This window comes from Gopherus evgoodei, chromosome 2 (assembly GCF_007399415.2).
Source record: "Gopherus evgoodei ecotype Sinaloan lineage chromosome 2, rGopEvg1_v1.p, whole genome shotgun sequence".
In the NCBI taxonomy this organism is placed as follows: Eukaryota; Metazoa; Chordata; order Testudines; family Testudinidae; genus Gopherus; species Gopherus evgoodei.
Window position 1 is genome coordinate 249,182,028 of NC_044323.1, and position 15,366 is coordinate 249,197,393.

The 15,366-nt window shown below is 41.7% G+C and overlaps 1 protein-coding gene across 1 annotated transcript in view; it reads left to right on the top strand.

The window, feature by feature from the left end:
• CNBD1 (cyclic nucleotide binding domain containing 1) overlaps positions 1 to 15,366 on the top strand; it is a 309,025-nt gene that overhangs the window by 269,197 nt on the left and 24,462 nt on the right. Inside the window, exon 11 of the mRNA XM_030549461.1 lies at positions 1,301 to 1,368. Within this exon, the coding sequence (XP_030405321.1) occupies positions 1,301 to 1,368 (68 nt within the window). The remainder of the gene's footprint in view (positions 1 to 1,300; positions 1,369 to 15,366) is intronic.

The following is a 15,366-nucleotide window of genomic DNA, read 5'->3' on the forward strand; positions in this document are numbered from 1 at the left end:
GGCCGAGAGGGGAGGAAGGAAAACTCAACACTTCAGCACGCTCAGTCTCAGGTCGAAGATAAGATGCTGGCCCGTCACCCAAGGACACTGCTCACAGCCAAGACTTGGCTGACAGCTGAGAAAGACATGGGCTTGAATGTGCCCGAGCAGCTATGAGAAAGAAAAATCCAACTGTACAGACCTGCAAGGCCAGTGAAGAAGAAAACAAAGTCCAAGGCTGCAGAGATTGAAAACACAGAAAAGATGACAAGCGGAGGGGCAAAGCCTTGAGTCCCAGGAGCTGGGGTGTTTTTGGAAAGCTAAAGAAGCCACAGAAAGCCAGTTTGGACTGGCACAGAAGGCACCAGGAGAAGAGGTGTCCAAATGGAGCACCCCTCCCCAAAGAGCCAGGACTTAAATCCCTCCTGAGAGCTGGAACAATGTGGAGAGCAACAGCAGACCTGGATGGCCTGGGCCCAGGATGACACTCTTGTCCATCCTTCTCCCCCTTCCCCCCCTGCCCCCCTTTTTGCTGATGTTACATCCAGGCCTGGTTAGTCTTGGGTAGTGCATGCGTGAGTATAAAAGTGGGTTAGGCCTTGGGGTGCTAATGCTTTTCTTTCTTCCTTCAAGTGACATGGGAGCATTCCCAGCACTTGCTGCTGTTATTTTATTTTATTATTAGAGCTTTAAAATTTAGATGCTGGATGTGTTCTGTTATCTCCTCCCCAAAAAATCCTGTGGCTTCAGCCTGATCACCTGATGCCTTAGGCAGATTGGTAACAGAAATCTGTCACAGGTCTACTGAAGTCATTGGGGCTGATCACATGTGCAAGGTGAGCAGGATTTGGCTCTTGTGAATAAATAATTTGTTTTGATTCCTCAGAGTAACATGCAATCATGTTCACTCCTGTTCAAAGAGAAACCTTCGTAAGTGTTTGCAGCACTGTTGAACAAGAGTAATCAGGAACCTTTGGAGCAGGCTTTCCTTCCAAACCTGGATTGGAGAGAGAACATTGTCTATATACTGAGGCAAAACCATTTGTCTTACTCAAATAGGTCATTCAGGTCAGTGGGTTTGCTTGTGTGAGTTAGACAAACAAGAATATGCCCTCTTTAAGAGTCTAATAAAAAACCCTGTGAAGTGAATAGAAAGATTCCCATTGGCTTCCTTGGGCTTTGGGTTAGCCCCTAACTAGTGACATCATTCACTGTAGCTATAATCAATTAAGAATATTTCACCCACTCACTTTTCTGCTGCTTCTGTCATTTGTATTAAGTTTTAAAATTTTGAGTAATTTCTTCCACTCTTTGGTTTTAGATTTGGACGTGGTGATTCAAATGCTTCTCCTCCAAACAGCTGAGCCAACATTTAATAATATCACGCAAGTAAGTTTAAAAGCTCAAGATGTGATATGTTTAGAATGAAGGGGCAGATCTTTAGTTAAAGTCATTAGAGCTATGATAGTTTACATCAGTTGATGCCCTGGACTGCTCAAAAGGAATTAGACCTGAACAAGGTTGTGATGAGAGAAGTAGTAATTTCTCCCCTTGGCTCACTGCATGCTAACACGTTAACTAGAAAAACCAGGTAGGATACAAATGTCTGTAGAAATCAGTATTTTTACATTTGTCTGGGGAAAAAATGCAAAGTGAAGCAGAAAGTGAGTGAAAGCTGTCAGTTCATCCACCTGCTAATGTATGTTGGTATTGCTTGCAGCTATATTTTGTGACAGCACAAGAATTTACAATAGTCTCCCAGTCACAACAAAGATACTTGCTTTCGCTTTTTTTGGCATGAAAACACATTGTTAGAGGCCTGTTAAAAAGCTGCACAGAGTCCTTCAAAAATACATTTCCCTGAATCACTCAGCATACATGCTCTTTTTTTAGCATCACAGGGATCTGTGTAGGCTGCATATAAGGGGCCAAATTCTATGCTCAACTTTCAGAAGTTACAGCTCAGAAGACACTGTCCAGACAGAGTGAGGTATAAGGTGACTTTAAGATCTATTTGTGCCATTCGGATTCTGCATTGCTCCAGGGGCTAGTGCACTCTTGCCTACTTTCAGATAAGCTGTTCCACGATCTGTAACAGCGAGAGCAGTGTGGATACTCCTCTTTATTCCTCCAGCCATGGCCCCAGCATGCTTCTATACAGGGGCTGAAAGAGAATTGGACTCTAAGCTTAACTTTGCTTCTGTCCTGGGGGAATACCTCTGGGAGACCTTATGGATCACTTACAACACAAAAGTGGTGTAAATAAGCTACAGGAGGAGCAGGTATCTGGCCTAGATACTGTTGGAGTTCAAGCAGGATTTAAAATAAAGCTTGGACAAAGTGAAATATTTCAGCAAATGAATAAATCAGTTGGTCTTACCTCTCTGGAAATTAATGTATTGAATACAAAGTCCTGGAAGGAATTAGATTGATTTGTCTTGTCAATGAACAACAGCTCTGTGTGTATGTGTGAGACATACACATGTACACAGAACCACAGCCAATACTGTGATATCATATCAGAGCAGATCTTCAACTGATGAATATACACCTCTTAACCCAGTGATATATGCAAATCTGAGAAGGGACCAAGTGTTAGTAGCAGTAAAATGGCAGGAAGCTTGACCCTGGCCAAACTTTACTTAGCAAAAAAGAGAGAACTCAATTTTCAAGTTCTGATTATCTATTAGTCTGCACAGGAACAATTATTTATTCAGCAAACCTAAAATAAAAGAGCTACAAGTAATCTTGGTGCCTGTATAAAGGGAGAAGCAGACATACTGGGAGGAATTAGATCCTATTTTCTTGTCACCAAACATGCAACTGACTCAGTGCAATGATGCTGTATTTATACTAGCTTCACAGAGAACAGAATCTAGCTCCTTCTTTCAAAATTGCATCAATTACAGCTGCTGACAAGGGCTCTGATTCAGCAAGGTTTTTCAGCCTGGAGTGGCTAGAGGCATTCTCTGTGCTCCATCACACCAAATCCTGAGCATAAAGTCATCTGACATTGTGCAAAATATCACAATCTCACAAAGATCTGGCCTTCCTTTAATCGCTCATCATACTCAAAAGTGGCATTGCATGCTTTACAACCTTGTCACCAGGATGGACAGAAATGCCTCAGCATACCAACCTCTCAAATTCTCCATCAATGAGCAAAAGGGAGTACATGGTAACCCTACCTGGCATTGTCTCTGGGGCTGCCCCAGAAATGTATGGATTTTCAGGATTGAGCCAGATCTGAGAACTTCACTACATGATATCTGGGGCCATCAACTGTGGTCATTTTGGGTGGAGCAATGGTCCTCATTAGACTGTGCATATTTGTAAAGTCGTTAAGTCAGTGTTTCTCAAACTGGGGGTCACAAGGATATTGTGGGGGGGGTGCCAACCTTTCTCTTGCCCTGCCTTTACAGCTGGGTGTCTGGAGAGTGGTGGCTGCTGGCCAAGTGCTCAGTTCTAAAGGCAGCACCACCGCCAGAAGCAGCACAGAAGTAGGGGTGGCAATACCACAACTGATCCTACACTAGTCAGATTTCACAGGGGAGACCGGATTTCACAGTCTGTGACACACATTTCCTGGCTCTGAATTTGGTAGGGCCCTAAAGATAACTTAACAGCTAAAACTAGAATTTTGTACGTGAAAGTGAGAACCAGTTGGGGCACTGGGAAACTGAGTCAAGTAGGTAGAAAAATGACTCAGTTTAATATTAGTATTCTTGGAGTGAGCAAACTGAGATGGACTGGAGGTAGAAGACTTCATTCAGACAAGCTGATACTCATACTCTTTAACAAAAAGGCAACTCAGGTGCTACAGGAATGGAAACTAGTTGACTTACAAAATTTATAAGAGAATATTGTTACAAATCATGCTAAAGTAACTATTAACCACTGTTACACACCTAAACAGGTCATGATAAACAGGTAAAAGATACTTTTCACAATAGGTTGAAAGATGTACTAAACCAGATCCATGCTTATGTCATTCTGGTTATGGGTGATATGAAAGTCCAAGTTGATAATGACAGCCCTAGATGTGAACATTGCATGGGTAATCATAGAACTGAGGGACAAATAGACAATGGTAAAAGATTAATTAAGCAGTGCAGTATGTATAACCTGTGTATTGGGGGAGGGGAACTCTTCAGTATCAGGAATCAAAAACTAACATGGAAGTCAAATGATGGAATTACTGAGAAACAATTGGATCACATACAGAAAAGAGCAGGCCAAGAGATAACATAAGAAAACCATGGAGAAATATGTTGCTGTCTTGGAAACAGACTATAACAGAGCAAGAACAGGCATTTAACAGCTGGAGGTTGAAAGATTGGGTTAGCATGTGTCACAAAGCACAAGAACATCTAATAATAGTAACAGTGAAGCATGTGCTTGATTACCTTTCTGGATTGGGGGTCATAAAACCTAAATCTGCTAATGAGTTGAACTTCAAGACCCCTTTTTCCCATTAGTGTGAAATACTCATTTCCCACAGACAGTAAACAACATTTGGGGAGAGCCCCCTCCCCAATGTACACTGTGAAAGGTTCCCCCCAGGATGCCACCTGGAAGTGTGGTACCACTGCGCTCTCTCATTCACGAGCCTGGGCTCCCTCTCAGCACTGTGCTGCTCTGATAAGCTATAGACTGGTCCCAGACCTACACTTCCACCAGAATTCACACAGGCAGGAACACACCCAGTTGCAGTTACATGCAGGCTTTGGCCAGCCAGTGCATGAACCAACAATAGAGAGGCTACAGCCAAAATATTGCCCAGCCCAGGTCCTAAGAACTGAACCGTCCTGCTCTGATAGAAACCCTGACCAGTACGAATTTATTACTCAGTTTGCCACTCAATGTGGAGAGGAATATGCACAATACACGTGTGTTAAACCAAGCTGAGATTTTCCCCAGACACTTCAGTCGAAGGTACACTGGTTTAGATTAAAACACAACATAGGTTTATTAACTGAAACAAGATAGATTTTAAGTGATTTATAAGTGATGGCAAACAGATCAGAGCAGATTACCCAGCAAACAAACAAAATTGCAAACTAAGCCAAAAATATTAGCTAGATTGGATATGAATTAGCAAACTCTCACCCTGGCTGATGATACTAGCAGTTCACCAGGTTTCCGTACATAGGCTAGAAATCCTTTTAGCCTGGGACTGACCCTTTTCCAAGTCCAATCTTTGTTCCTCAGATGTTTCCAGGAGCTCTCTTGTGTGAGGAGTGAGGCCTCTTGATGATATCACACCCCACCTTATACAACTTTAACATATGGCAGGAACCCCCTGTTCCAAAATCAGTTCCCTGCCCAGTTTGTGGAAAAATACAGGTACTCAAAATGGAGATCAGTGTTTTGTGGTCTGGTCATATGTCCTTGCATGTCCTGCTGAGTCATAGCAGTCATTACTCATAGGCTGTCTGGAGCATTCTCAGAAAGGCTCACCAGGTGGGGGATAAGCTTATCCTAACGCCTATTGTTTTTCCTAATGGCCCATTACCCTGAATATGCCCTTCACAACCAGCTGTCTAGGCTGGAAGGATTTTGCCTAGGAGGGGTCGCACAAGTGTAACCACATCTGAAACACAGATACATCATCAATATTTATAACTTCAGATACAAAAACGATAGATGCATACAAATAGGATAATCATATTAATCAAATCATAATTTTTCCAATGACACCTTACATGACTCATCTTGTACAGATTGCATCATTATGTCATAATTATATCAATAATACAACCATAAAGAATATGGGGTGCAGTGTCACAATAAAACCTAAATCTGCTAATGAGTTGACATTCAAGACCCCTTTTTCCTATTAGTGTGAAATACTCATTTCTCACAGACAGTAAAAAAACATTCGTGGGGCACCCTCCCCCAATGTACACAATTTAATAAATTATTTAAAATGAAATCACAAAGTAGTTCCTACTTAGATACTAAAAACATTTTGATTGATTACACAACTGTTATGGCATCAAATAGTCATAGTGCATTTTATTATTCAGTCTGGTTACTATATAATGTTTAAGCAATCACATTTATTTTACTCTAATAAATATCATACAACCTTAGCATTACTAGCAAAAACAGTAGTTCTACTCTAACATTTTCTCCTTTTCTAAAGTCACATTGTTTGGTCCTCAAGGTGCATGGAGTGCATGGAGGTGCGTTGTTTGGTCCTCTGAGGTCAGTGAACTCAACTTCTGAGATAGGAAAGCATTTTCTCTTTGGTTGCTCCATTGGAACTGGTAGTGGGTGGAGTCAGTGCACTCATGTCCAAGTGTGGGATATTTATTGAGTCAAGTGGTTATAGCACAGCACCACAACTGAGGATATCTGAGTTGTCCCTTGCTCTGCCACAGACTGGTAAGGTGACTTTGGCAAACTATTGAACTGCTTTGTGCTTCAGTTTTCTAACCTGTAAATTAAGGATAATAATACAATCCATAAAATAATACAATCCATAAAGAGCAACAAAGAGTCCTGTGGCATCTTAAAGACTAACAGAGATATTGGAGCATGAGCTTTCATGGGTGTAAACATGAATCTGAGGAAGTGAGTGTGACGATGCGGTTCTGGCGGGACCCAACTGAGAGTGCCAGTTCAGGACCAATTGCTTAAACAGTATCAGAGGGGTAGCCGTGTTAGTCTGGATCTGTAAAAGCAGCAAAGAATCCTGTGGCACCTTATAGACTAACAGACGTTTTGGAGCATGAGCTTTCGTGGGTGAATACATGCATCTGAGGAAGTGGGTATTCACCCACGAAAGCTCATGCTCCAAAACGTCTGTTAGTCTATAAGGTGCCACAGGATTCTTTGCTGCTTTTGCTTAAACAGGGCAGTTACAGCCCTAGGCTGGGGTTTTTCCACCTCTAAGGCAAACCAAACCAGCCAGACAAAAAGGACTTTGGTTTCACCCCACTGGCTAACCACAAATCACACAAGCAATTTCCTTAGACACTCCAATCTCCCAGTATCACCACCAGTGCCACCCGTCCTGGGGATGAATGGTTATGAAAACCAACACCCCAGTAAAAGAAAAAGGTTCTCTCGATCCCAAAGGACCAAGCCCCAGACCCAAGTCAATATACACATCAGATCTTACCCACAAATCACGCTGTTGCCAATCCTTTAGAATCTAAAATCTAAAGGTTTATTCATAAAAGGAAAAAGATAGAGATGAGAGCTAGAATTGGTTAAAAGGAATCAATTACATACAGTAATGGCAAAGTTCTTAGTTCAGGCTTGTAGCGGTGATGGAGTAAACTGCAGGTTCAGATCAAGTCTCTGGAGTACATCCCCCACTGGGATGGGTCATCAGTCCTTTGTGTAGAGCTTCAGTTTGTAGCAAAGTCCCTCCAGAGGTAGGAAGCAGGATTGAAGACAAGATGGAGATGAGGTATCAGCCTTATATAGGCACTTCCAGGTGTAAGAACACTTCTTTGTTCTTACTGTGGAAAATTACAACAAAATGGAGTTTGGAGTCACATGGGCAAGTCCCTGCATACTTTGCTGAGTCACAAGGTGTATCTGCCTCCTCTCAATGGATCAACTGTGTAGCTGATGGTCCTTAATGGGCCATCAAGCAGGCTAAGCAGAGCTAACACCAACTTGTCTGGGGTGTCACCCAGAACTACAGCACCAATTTGAAATACAGACAGTATACAGACAATACTTATAACTTCAACTACAAAATGATACAGACATACAGACAGCATAATCATAACCAGTAACCCATAACTTGGTCCTAGACACCTTATATGACCCTCTCTACACAAGATTTGGTGCCTCTACAGGACCTTGGTTGCAAACTATGTTCTATATGGTTCCAGTTTATACCAATAATGTCATCACAGTGGGTATTCATCCATGAAAGCTTATGCTCCAATACGTCTGTTAGTCTTTAAAGTGCCACAGGACTCTTAATCTGGGTCAGTAAAAATCAACAAACACGGCTACTCCTGTGATACTTAATACAATCCATATGTACCTCACAGAGGTGTTGTGAGGCTTAATCAGGTAGGACTAGATTATTATGAGCTCTAATACTGCCACAAAGGGCAGTTGAGGGGGTAAGGCCACTCTCAGCAGCCCACACTACAGTAACTCCTCACTTAACATCCTCTCGTTTAAACATTGTTTCGATCTTACCTCCCTGCTCAATTACAGAATGTGTTCCATTTAAAGTTGTGCAATGTTCCTCTATAGCGTCATTTGGCTGCCTGCTTTGTCCACAGCTGGCAGCCCCCCTATCAGCTTCCCTGTGTCCCCCCTCACAGTGCCTCCCACCCGCCAGCAGACCCTGTGATCAGCACCTTCCCCCACCTCCCCCCGCCTCCTGCCCGTGACAATCAGCTGGCTTCCCCTCCAGCCCCTGCCTCCCGAATGCCACAAACCAGCTGATTGCTGTGAGCAGGAGGTGGGGGAGGGAAAGGGGAGCCTGCACGCTAAGTCCTCGCTTCTCCCCCGTCCCTCCTGCCCCCTGAACATCACAAACCAGCTGATTGCCACAAGGAGGGGGGAGAGCGAGGACTGCAAGCTGGCTTGCAGTGTTCAGGAGGCAGGAGAGGGAGGGGGAGCCTGCCCACCGTGTCCTCTCCCTCCCTCCTGAATGCTGCAAGCCAGCTGATTGCCATGGGCAGGAGGCAGGAGAGGGACGGAGGAGGAGTGAGGACGTGGTGTGCCGAGTAAAGAAGGAGAAGGAGGAGGAGGGGGAAGAAGAGGCGGATTAAGGGTGGGGACTTGGGGAAAGGGATGGGGTGGGGTGGCATGGGCAGGTCGAGGATTGAGCCCCACGTCCCCGGTGCTTACAGAGTAGGAGAAGCTGCCCCTGCTGCTGCGCAACATGCTTCTCCTAGCCTATAGCACCTTCAGCCTCTTTGCCTGCCTTATTGTCTCCAGTGCCAGTGGACTGTGCCTGTGTGGAGTAAGGTGAGGGCACCTCCCAACTATAGTACTGTACTCTATGGCAAAAAAAAAAAATCCCTGGGACCTAGCCCCCCCATTTACATTCATTCTGATGTGGAAATTGGATTTGCTTAACATCGTTTCACTTAAAGTTGCATCTTTCAGGAATATAACTACAACGTTAGTTGAGGAGTTACTGTATCTGGAACGTGGTTCAGGGATCCCTGCTACTGCTTCCTTCTGTTGCACAGACAGGAACAGGGCATGAACACAGCCATTGCTCTGCTCATCCAGCACACAAGCCAATGAAACTGGATGGGTGCAAAGAAAGAAGTAAACTATGCCCTCTTCAGGATTGCAGGAAACTTTTTTCTACCATCAGAGCAAGAGGGGAACAGAGAAGGAATTGTGAATAAGTCACAATTTCATTCTTGGTGCTCCTTCTGCAGCAATGCAGCTGTACATCTCACCACATTTAGGACAGAGCCTAAACTCAGTCTGGCATTTTGTTTATGATGGGCTTTAACATTCGCAGATGAAAGAAGTTAGATGAGGACTACTTTGTGCAATCCTTATGCTGGGTGAGCACTTACTTACTCCAGTGGTTCAGTTGACTTCAACAGGACAACTTATGTGAGTAAGCATGCCCACTAACGTCAGTAAAGGTAGCGCAATCAAGCCTTGTGCAATAAGTGCTTTCCTCTCTCTATTCAGCCTAGGTCAGATTCTAGAATTCTTTCTCAAACTGAGTAGTCCCTTACTCCACTGACTCCAGTGAAATACTCATTAAGTAAATTACAACTCAACATAAATAAGAGTGGTGGAACATTGCCACTTGTTAGCTGCAGGGGCTGGGACTACAGAGAAGTCCTCTTAGCTGCTAGAGGAAGGGAGTGTTTCCTATTCTTATTTCCAAATGCAGGGGGCAGAAGTGGAAGGCGGCAAGGGAGGAAAAATGTGTCACTCAGATAACTCACCCTCCCAACTAGCACTCTGAAGTGCTGACAGGGACCTATATCAAGATCTCCCCGGCTAAAGAGGGGTACTACAGTGTGTGTGTCCTTCATTCTGTAGTAATGCCCCCACGAATATTGTTTCTTAAAAATATAATTTACTTTCTTAGTAAATACTAAAACTTCTGTCTGTAGTATTAGAGCATTTGCTTAAAAATATTAAGAATTCATCCTCTGAACTTGGAATGTAATAATGCCATTTGGCTTTCATTTTCCCTAATGTTTCATATTACTGTTGATGAGGAAAACTCACTGTGGGAAAAGAATATCATGTCTTTGTTTTCCATTTGAAACCTTGGAAGCACTACAGCAATCTGATATTATTTTGACTACTGCAATGCCAACATTGAAAAAATATGGTTGTTGTTAATCCATACATTTTACTCCTTACTTGGTCTAAAACTTGTAGTGTTACTTTCAAGTAACAAATTTGTAGAGGGCAGGAATTTAACAGAGTTGAAGGAGAATTTGCAGGGACATAAGAGAAAATGTCCCATTAAGAGGCATCGTGGTCTAGTGATTTAAGCTATTGGGAGTGGGGAGACCTAGGTCCTAGTGCAGATTGTGTGGCTTCAAGAGAGTCACTTCATCTCTGCCTCAGTTTCCCTATCTATAAAGAAAGACCCTTACCTCCTTCCTTTCATCACCAGGATGTTGTGAGTATCAGTTAATTAATGTTTGCAATGTACTTAGAGCAGGAAGGCACTATTTAAGTGACAAGAATTGTTAACGAAAGGTGGAGGGGACTGATGGTAGGATTCCATCTTGATGTGAAGGAAGTTGGAAGAGGGCTGATGAGTAATGTGATGATATGTGAGAATTGCCAGTGAGGTAATATAGGTCAGAGGATGAGCTTGTGCCTTGCATATGTGCATGTGCTCAGCTTCTCTGCAAATCAGACTGTATGAGAGTATTTGGATGAGGAAATGGAACAGAGCCCTGGTGACTGTGGCTACAGTGGGATATAAGGTAGGTTAATGACTGCTGGCAGATGGGTGTAAGGGGAGAAGAGACTGACATGTGTATGCTTGTAGGGAGGGGAAACTGGTTAATTTAAATACTGAAAAGAATAAAAACTAAGAAATGCATACTAAAGGCTTTTTTAAAGAAGTCTTATTAATGCTCAGAATGATACACAACAATACATAACTCAGCTACTCATTTTCACATTTCGGAAGTTTTGCCACACCTGCTTCTGGCTTTGCAAAAATGAAACCTGCTTATGAGGCTTTACAAAACCAAAATCAATCCCATTTTGCCCCTTTGCACCATGAAGTAACAGAATATCAACAATGCTGTCTTATAATGTTGGGTAATGCAAAATCTGGTAATACAAAGTGGTGAAAGAGAAACTTATGCCATGTGTGTCCCTGGAATCAATTAGGTTGGACCACAGCTGAAGTTACCCCATATTAGTCTTTCCAAGTCTATAATATCATGTCTTTTTAGTCAAGGCATTTAGTATTATCTTATTTTGGAATATAGGGTGAATATTTTGCTGGGCATAATGAGAGGGCATTTGTGGAGACATAAAGCATAGAATGTAGTGCATGGTTTGGTAGAGTGGGGAAGAAAAGATCTTAATTTGCTTTTGCCCAGTGGAAAGGTGACAATCCTGTTTTTCAGTTTTCCCCTTACTGTGCCAACTCACCCACACTTAATGATACTTTGACTGATGAAGGTGAATGATAATTGTTGCTGCATTTACATCAATATAATAGGACTAATAAATCCTCTTGTCAGCTAAATATTGAAATACAGTGCACTCCACTTAATTGGGATATATTAATTTGGATATCTGCTTAATTGGGATCTTTTCCAGGAATGACTGCTCCTTAATTAGGATAGTAATTCTGCTTCTTTTTACTTTGTTTTGGCTAGAGAAGTGGTGCTAATTTACTATGGCCTAGATTCCATCACACTTACTCATGCTGAATAGTTCCTCACTTTGCGAGTAGCCATGTTGAAACTATTGGGAATACTTGTAGGCTGTGTTACCACTCAACATGAGTAACATTGGCAGGATCCAGCCCTACATGAGATATTTGATTCTAGACGAAGCACAGGATTTCAACTGTGCAAAACAAAATCCTGTCAGGTGATCTGAACTGCCAGACACAGATGGCCTCCATATTTTTTCTACCAACAATAAGGGACCCTTACTGAAGCTGTCTGATGACAGAGATAAGTGTTCCAAGAAGAATCTCCATGAGGACTTGCTCTGTGGTAGATTTTATGTCTGAGCTTACTCCTTCCTTATTCTACTTCCATTTACTTTCTAATTCCTGCCTTTTCTCTGCATGAATTCTCTGCTCTGTGTCCTCAGAGCAGAGTGTTAAATTTGGAAACCTACAACAGTATAAATAGCAGGTGCAAGAGAGAATTTCAATTAAGTTTGGTTTTAAAAACAAAACCTTTAAACTTGGTTGGCTACTTAATCCAGAAGATTCATCAAAGTGTACTCCAGTTAAGAAGATTCTATTATATTGTTTAAAGTATTTAAATAGTACTATCTCCAGCTACAGCAGGGGCAGGCAACCTATGGCACTCATGCCAAAGGCAGCACGTGAGCTGATTTTCAGTGGCACTCACACTGCCCAAGTCCTCGCCACCGGTCTGGGGGGCTCTGCATTTTAATTGAATTTTAAATGAAGCTTCTTAAACATTTTAAAAACCTTATTTACTTTACATACAACAATAGTTTAGTTTTATATTATAGACTTATAGAAAGAGATCTTCTAAAAACATTAAAATGTATTACTGGCATGCAAAACCTTAAATTAGAGTGAATAAATGAAGACTCAGCACACCACTTCTGAAAGGTTGCCGACCCCTGGGCTAGAGTAAGGGTACAATCCAACCATAATTATCAAAACCAGTATTCTCCTTATAGTACATGCCAGTGCTTATGCAGAATAGAATACCAAATGGTAAATCATTACAGTTCTTAGAATAACGTAGGTCTACATTAAGGTAAGAGATTTCAGAGCTTTTCCCCCAACTCTTCTGCAATGAAATCTCTTCTCAAAAATTCCAATCCTGTGGAAGATAATAAAATAAAAAAGATTTGTACTACTTCAGTAGTTAATCATACAAAAAAGATTGTGAGTGCTACAAATTAGTAGCATTAATTGCTGTCTAATACCAATAATGTTTTGAGGATGAATAGAAATTAATGGAGAATTTCAGTAGAGTTGTAGTATCAGAGGGGTAGCCGTGTTAATCTGTATCTGTAAAAAGTGACCAAGAGTCCTGTGGCACCTTATAGACTAACAGAAGTATTGGAGAATGAGCTTTCATGGGTGAATACCCACTTTGTCAGACGCATGTGAGTAGAATTATAGTTTGTGTGCTCCCCCACCCCCCACTGAAAAGTAATAGAAGATAGGAAAACTACTCAGAGCTATAACCATGCACTTCGTAAGAATTGTTGTCACTAGCTTCTTGTCAGCAGAAAACTTTGTGTGTGGAGTGTGTGTATGTGTGTGTGTGTGTTTGTGTGGGCAGGTGGAAGGGGGATTGGGTTTTGGTTTGTGAATTTAGAGGTCATGGAAGATGCTTGATTGACGGCTCTAGGCACTGAAGTCTACAGACGGATGAGCTCACTTAAACATTATTGGTTTTGTGTTCTACTTATGAGAAAGTGTGAAAAAAGAGCAGAGAGGTGGAAATATTAAAGTGAAATCAAATATAATTTTTGATTTCACTTTAATATAGATATAATACACAGCGAGAGAGAGAGACCCAGCTCCTGCACTATTCTGGAGACGTACAGGGGATTTAAACAGTCCTGTCGGAACACCCGTGTCATGAGGAGAGAGATACTCCAATTAATATAGATCGAGTGTGATGGTTCTATGTCAGTTCCCTTCCCTGCTCTCAGGATTAGGGATATGTTGGATATGTCCCAGGGGCAGGATGGGATGTGGTTGGAGCACACTGCACTCTATAAGTATTTTCTGGTGGGATAATGGCCTGTAGAGGGATGGAAGAAGCTGGTATAATTAAAGTAGTTCAGAGGCACTGAACTGAATATATTCATAGATTACAAGGCTGGAAGGAACCATTGTGATCATGTAGTCTGACCTCCTGCATAACACAGGCCATAGCACGTCCCTGAATTAACTCCTGTTTGAACCAGAGCATGTCTTTTAGAAAGACAGACAATCTTGGAAAAACTATCACAACCCTTAGTAAGTTGTTCTAACAGTTAATTACCCGCACAGTTCAAAAATTGCACCTTTAAATAGATTTATTTTAACATGATAAATCAAATTTAAGCTAAATTGATTTTAACCACTCTTAACTGTTGTAAGAGTATCCATAGAGGTTGGAACTGATTTAAAATAGATCAATTTTGAAACCAGCTCAGTCAAATCACTGTAATTTCTGTGTGTAGACCAGCCCATGAGGCAGAGTGGGTAGGCTACTTTTAAAATGTTAATACTGGTATTTGAATATAAGATACATTTTTAAAAGTTACACTGCAGCCCACCTATAGAAACTGCTGTGATAGAGGCACTTTCTATGTTTAAAAAAGAAAGCATTTTGCCTTGTGTGGATGGTTGAGGTCTTTCCTTGTCCTTTGACCCCACAACTTTTAATAGCCTCATGTTTCCTACATAATAATGTTGATTAGGAGTTTTCAACACTCAAACTGACTTAGGCATTTTCTTTAAATGTCTTCAGGATAATGTGACATGATGCCAGGAGCTGCAGACTGTGGGCCTGGTCCTGTAACCCAGTCCACTAACATGCACCCCATCCCCTTCTACAGAGAAGCCCCAGTGACTTCCCCATGGGGGCTCTTAACAGGAGAAATCATTTTTTCAGTCTGAGGAGCAACCAATTCCTCTATGAACTGAAAACTCCAGTTGATCAATTTTTTTTAATACAAAATATTTAAGACTTAAGGGGGTCAGCTGTTCCCACTCCCACACACATTACAATAGTGATGAGTGGTAATAATTTTACTATCTTGTAAAAACAAAATTCTGTAGCAATGGATTTAGAAATGTGCTGGGAGGGGTGGGGTCATCATAAGATTGCTGTGGTGAAATCTAACCTTGAAACACATTGGAAATCAACAGTAAAAGGGATCCATTCACCAGTCTGTAATTAGAAACTTACTTCCAATAATTGTTGCTTCTTTGGGACTTTTGCATGGCAAATCATCAAATGTTTTTAAACTAAAAGAACAAGCTGTTGTAAGAGGCTTTAATTCAGTCTCTTTCCAAACTTTATTTTTTTTTAATATATTTGTCTTAATTTTAACTTGATCCTTCGTATTAAAAATGTACTTTGTGGACATTTTGTGAGTGTAATTGAATTCATTCAGCCTGTGCTTCCTATCATATACACGTGCTGGTTTGTTCTGGAATTTATCAGGTTTTGTTATTTAGTGTCTGCTGACAGTTCTGTAGGATCTCTTCAAAGAGGTAGG